Source organism: Emiliania huxleyi (genome assembly GCF_000372725.1).
Source record: "Emiliania huxleyi CCMP1516 chromosome Unknown EMIHUscaffold_1532, whole genome shotgun sequence".
Lineage (NCBI taxonomy): Eukaryota > Haptophyta > Isochrysidales > Noelaerhabdaceae > Emiliania > Emiliania huxleyi.
This window is the reverse complement of record NW_005201055.1, coordinates 1-5,652: the sequence shown is the minus strand read 5'-3', so window position 1 is coordinate 5,652 and position 5,652 is coordinate 1. Positions and strand designations below refer to the sequence as shown.

General features: G+C 60.1%; 2 protein-coding genes across 2 annotated transcripts; one reads left to right on the top strand and one right to left on the bottom strand.

Moving 5' to 3' along the window:
- Positions 1-1,893: 1,893 nt before the first annotated feature.
- On the top strand, positions 1,894-2,616 carry EMIHUDRAFT_420106 (hypothetical protein; the record flags this gene model as incomplete). The annotated part of the gene is made up of 3 exons (XM_005786184.1): positions 1,894-1,993; positions 2,066-2,186; positions 2,317-2,616. 3 exons carry the CDS (start codon positions 1,894-1,896, stop codon positions 2,417-2,419), a joined length of 324 nt encoding a protein of 107 aa, XP_005786241.1. The 3' UTR covers positions 2,420-2,616.
- Positions 2,617-2,898: 282 nt separating this feature from the next.
- Positions 2,899-5,638, bottom strand: EMIHUDRAFT_253018 (hypothetical protein; the record flags this gene model as incomplete). The annotated part of the gene is made up of 5 exons (XM_005786183.1): positions 2,899-3,040; positions 3,109-3,197; positions 3,287-3,382; positions 3,438-3,524; positions 3,620-5,638. The coding sequence occupies 5 exons, from the start codon at positions 5,636-5,638 to the stop codon at positions 2,899-2,901; spliced, it is 2,433 nt and encodes an 810-aa protein (XP_005786240.1).
- Between the last annotated feature and the right edge of the window lie 14 nt (positions 5,639-5,652).

The window sequence follows — 5,652 nt, the reverse complement described above, 5'->3', positions numbered from 1 at the left end:
CGGCACGCAGGAGCACCAGCGTGCTCGCAATGCCTGTGCCGCTTGAATGCTGCCGCGCACGGTGTTCGCGACGGGCTTCAGTCGGCGACAAAACGTCCATCGTTGGGCGACGAGTATTTTATTTTTGCTTGGGCGGCCATGCTGAAATTCTGAAATTCTGCAAAAACCCCGACCGGCCCCTGCGGTGCCCCTACCTACCTACCTACCTACCTACCTACCTACCTACCTACCTACCTACCCTACTTATGTTATGGGGAACTAAAAAAGAAATCATGGGACGGGTGAAGGTGGGGTACTATACCAACTAAAGTGATGGTTGGTGGTACTCTCCTGCAACCACAGTCCTTCCTGAGACATGACAGGCCACTCTCAAGCCCTACAAGCACCAGATCACCCACTTGGGGAGGGTTGACATCGTGATTTCGGCGGAAATTTTCTTTTTTTGATTCCGGCGTGAAGAGGGAAAAGCCCGACGGGAGGGCCCAGACCTACCCTACCTACCCCGGCATGTTAAATAAATAAAATAAATAAAACGGACACCTCTACTAGGAGATGGGTAAAAAAGAACAGGTCCCCGCCCTGCGGTCTTTGTGCAGGGTTCTTTGTGGGTGTGGTCCCCCGGCATGCTGGCCGCCCAAGCAAAAATAAAATACACCTGGTCTTGAAGGCCAAAAGCGCATGTCTTGAAGGTCCGATACTGGAAGCCCATATAGGCACCTTACAGTCCGGCACAGCAATTCGAGAAAACCCGCACGAATTGCATCAGTAGCCTCACTTTTGCAGCGCACTTGGAGCACTTGGAGTGCAGTCGGCAACCGCACATCCAGGGCCGGGGAGCTGAGAAGCGCACCCAGCGGGCCGGATGATTGGCATCGGGTTGCGGGCAAGAGAGCCCTAGCCCTGGGGGGTGCGCGTTCGCAGGGCCACAACACGGGTCTCCGAGGGTTAGTTCTGCGCTCCGGGTTTCCCCCAGCGCGCAGCGGCGGAGAATTTTTCCCTCGCGCTGTGGGTCCCCCTAGCTGCGGAACGCCCCCTCTACTCGGAGCTAAAGAATACTCTCCGAGGGTTAGCCCCGCGTACCAGGTTTCCCCTTAACTGCAGAACGCCCCCTCTACTCGGAGCTAGTGATACGAGAATACGTACGTCGTACCGCCCCCACGCATAGTGATTGCCGTACACCCCCCGGTGCGCTCGGACCCACATGAACTCCACTCGCTCCACGGCGCGGTCGTTGCAGAGTTCGACAATCCGCTCGAGCAGCTGCCGCCGATGCATTGTTCGCAGAGCCCGCAGTGATCGCGCCCTTCTCGCCGCCTCTATCATGACGAGGGTACTGCTGGAGTCCACCAGAACAAGAGCCCTTACCTTGGTACCACGCCCGCGTGCGCGGCGCACCGTCCTGGCCAGGTACGCATACACCGCCGTGGTCTCCGCGTCCTGCACTGTGGCACCCGACGGACACCATCTCTCTCTAACTCATCCTCCGACCCACGGCCTAGCAGAATTTCTTTTTCGGGCCGCCTCGAGGCCAGGGCTAACGCATCCTCGAGTTCCTTATACCTTATACCAATCCTACAGTCGTCTGCGACGGCACCCGGATCGAGGATGGCTTTGCAGCCTCACCCGCGATCACCAGTACAGCAGAGCCTTGCACGCGGCTCTGCACTCACACTTGCTGGGCACCAACCTTTGGGTCCAGATGAGTGAGAGAGTCCATCTGAGTTGTCGCTCGGGTTGCCTTGAGCACTTGAGAATTCTTTTTGTTAGTGCGCGCCAGTCCCGCCAGTGTTGTGCGAGTGATGCTTTGTAAAATTCTTTAGTTAGGGGAGGCGGCGAGGGGAGGCGTGCACGGCAGAGCACGTCCCCTCGAGGCGAGTAGGAGGCGAGAGAGGCATGGCCGACGAGAGTCACACCATCCTGCTTGTGCAGTACAACGTGCAGCTTGGCTCGCGTTGCTACCACGACTTTGAGGGCCGCTCGCTCGCTCTCGACTGTGCGCACCGCCCGACCCGCAGCGCCCGGGCGCTGCGCCGCAGCCCGCGTGATTTCCGCGCCCCGCATGCAGATCTCCTGGGCATCTACGAAAAGGAGCTCAAGCGGCTAAATCCAGGATCTAAGAGCATCACCTACGACATAGCCGACGTTCATGGCTATCTCGATCAGCTGAGCGATGTCGCGTGCCTCGAGTGCGCACTTCTGCGCCGCGCCGCCGCGCCGCCACCGCAAGCGTTCACTGACATCCGCAACGCGCGAACGTCGCGCGAGCGTTCCAAGCCAGAGTGACACCCAACTCGCTGCATCCCGGCGCCCTTGCAGGTTTGACTCCTCGCTCGGCGCCTACGTTCCGCGCCGCAAGCCGTGGCTGAAGGACCAGTTGATAAAACACTTGCAGCAGCAGGCGGAGGAGGATGGCGAGTGATGCCCAGGGGATAGCGTTTAGACGAGAGAAAGAGACAGAGAGAGGAGAGAAGTACGTGTGACCGACGGTGAGTCTCAGTGATATCGGCTCTGATGTCGCTCAGTCCTCGGCGTGAGTAGCGAGAGCCGAGAGAGTACAGAGGGGAGATACGCAGATACCGCGTCGTCCGTTCGATTGGAATTTGGATACCGCTTTCTCACGCTTTTTGCTGACCCAGCATGACAATATTAAAGCACCTCGTCGAACTCAGCGTGGCTGCACACGGAGAGAGAGAGAGACACTACAGTAAGAGTAGCGCGCATGAGGATGAGCGTGTGTCGGGACGCGGTCGTGTTGTGGTGGCGCCCCTGCGCCCCCGCCTTGGCGGTGGCGCGGCAGTGCGAATGTGTGCGTGCCAGACAGTGCCGTGCAAGTGGCAGGGGTGCAGGTTCGTCCTCGCCCCGCCAGCGGATCAGAGGGTCGGCCGCCTCGGGCGCGCGTTACTCGCCGCAGAGGAAGGTGTGCTGCCGCTCCTCCGCTTGCTGGACGATGAGCAGGTCGCGCAACGCATTCTGGATCTCCTCCGAGAGCGAGTCCCACGATTCAGCGGTAAGCTCCCAGAGCTCGGCGGTCGTTCCGTACCTGCCAGGAGATTACTGTCAATGACACCGAGGTAAATCCGAGGGCTGCTGTGCTGGGGTGAAGGAAACGCTTGCCTGCTCGAGACGACGAGCTCCGACTGCACGCCGTCGTCGAGCATTCGCCCGGTCCGGTTGAGTGCAAACGCCATCTTGCCGACCTAGCACCAAGGATGAGGTGGTTCTCACTACTGGAGTACGGACTGTAGCTGACGGCTGGTCTGTGGCCGTGGCCATCTAGTATGCACACCACAGTGCCCGGCGGGTAACGCTTTCGCAAGCGCTTTCCGCCGCGCCCGTGAAACCCCTTGACGCCTACGTTGAGCGTGAAGGCCAGCGAGGAACCCTACAGACATTTAGGAGCGGGTGGCGATTGCATCGACGAGAGCGTGCCGACGGACCTCCCTAGCCTTGTTCAGCTGGATCGAGTCCACCATGGAGACAGCCCCCTTAAAGATAAAGTAGACCGAGGTCTTGTCTTTGAGCACCTATCTCAGACATCCGGCCGGCGTCGTGGGGCATTTGCGGCTGCGCGTGCTGTGGTCCATCCGCGCGCCGTGTTGGGCGCGTACTGGTCGAAAACCTTGCAGGACGGCTTGATCTCGGCCATCAAGCCCTTCGGTAGAGAGTTGAGGCTCTCGAAGGTGCTCTCGGTGATCCTCGTCCCCGTCTCGCAGGCGGCGCGGAACTGCAACAACTGCGGGTCGAGCTTGGCACCTTGAAAGTAAACAACCTCCTTCACGACCTTCTCGGCGCAGAAGTCGAGGGCGTCCGTCTCGTGGTCGAACGCATCGTCATTCCCCTGGCCAAACGGCTCGAGTGGCTCGAATGTGACATCTTTGCGCAGCATCAGGATTTGGGTCTTGCGGTGGCCGAGGCCGATGTCGTGGACGTCCTCCTGGTCGACGAACTCCTCGTCCTCGGGGATAGCATTGGGTATCGACATAGCTCTCGGCTGCTCGACGGTGCCCGCAATGACGTCGCGCAGCTCCTTGCTCGGGGAGTTGATGAGCTTGGCTGCCGACAGCGCCGAGAAGACCTCCTTCTCCATGCGGCAGAAGATGAGCTTGCAGCCCTTGCGCGCCACCTTTCGCTGCACGCTGCGCAGGAAGTCAACTGCCGAGACGTCCATACCGGACACCTTCGCGAATGAGAGGATGCAGTATGAAAGGTGGTGCCTGCTCTCTACCGCCTCCGCGATGAGCGACGCGAGTCGCTGCCCAGAGCCAAAGAAGAGCTGACCCTGCAGGTAGAGGATCGCGATCCGATCTCCGTAGGTCCGCAACGCCTTTAGCTCCCAGATGGGGCGGAACGTCCGTCCCATGGTGAAACGGCCGTCGGACACGCTGCTCACTGGCGTGCTGCTCGAGCTAGAGGCGAGGAAGCTCAGGACGCTCACGAGGAGACCGGCAGCGATACCACCAAGGGGCGACGTGTAGGCGGCAGTAGCTATGCAGAGGAGCGAGCCAAAATACTCCCAGGTGGGCACGTCAGAGCCGAACAGGGTGAGACCGGAGGAGGCCATCGACTGGTAAGAGAAGATGACAGACTCCATGAAGGAGACACCGCTTGACATGAAAAGCCCCCCGAGGAAGAACTTCGGGATGTAGTGGCCGAGCGGAATGCCGGAAAAGAAGAAGACGCCAACAAAAGCCGCCGAGGAGAAGACAGCTATGCGGTGAGTCCCGCCATCCATCCGGATCTGGATGGAGCTTCCCAGGCGGTGGAAAGTGACGACACCATTTGTCAGCCCCGTGAACACAGCACCCACGCCGACCGTCGCCAGCTCCATGTCGAAGTCGGCCCCCTCGTCGGGTGCCGGGTCGCCGTCGGGCCCTGTTGGGAACTTGCCCGTGATGCCGAGGACGCCCGTCATGGTGCAGAGCGCGGACATGAGCACCAGCGACCCAAAGTCGGGGACACACGCGGCCACGACACCCCAGTCGGCATCGGAGAGCTTGTACGTGGTCCAGAGCGTGGTGAAGCTCTGGGGCGCCTGCGCAGGGTAGACCCAGCCCGCCTCTCCGAGCGTGTCGAGATCCATCCGGCCGATTCCGATGACGATATAGAAAACGAAGAGCGGGGAGAGCTGGCAGAAGAGGCCACCAAGCTTCTTGACCGCCTTGCTCTTGGGGAAGGCGCTGCCGAGCAGCCTGGGCCCCTTACGCATCACCATCACCATGGCAAATAGGCACAGGAGCGGCAACACGCTGCGCATCGCGAAAAAGGCGGAGAATGAAATGGGGTAGAAGTGAACGAACTTCACGCCGGAAGTAATCTGGAGGGCCTGTTTGACAAGGAAGAAGCCAATGGTGCCAAGGAATCCATTGGTCACCGGTGTCGGGAAGGACAGCATCATCTTGCCGATCCCCAGCTTTCCAAAGGCCACGGTGCCAAAGCCAGTGAGGATGGTCCCCGTGACTATCAGCGCAAGGACCGTCGGCGGGATTTTGTCGGGAGTGTCCTCGAGAAAAGTTGCAGCCTTGCCTGCCATCGCGCCGTACAAGATGGCGCACACCTCTTGCGTGGCGGAGGTGTTGTACTGGAGCCGCCCAAAGATGCCGTACCATACAGTGCCCGCAACGGTCGACCACCACATCATGGAGATACCAAAGG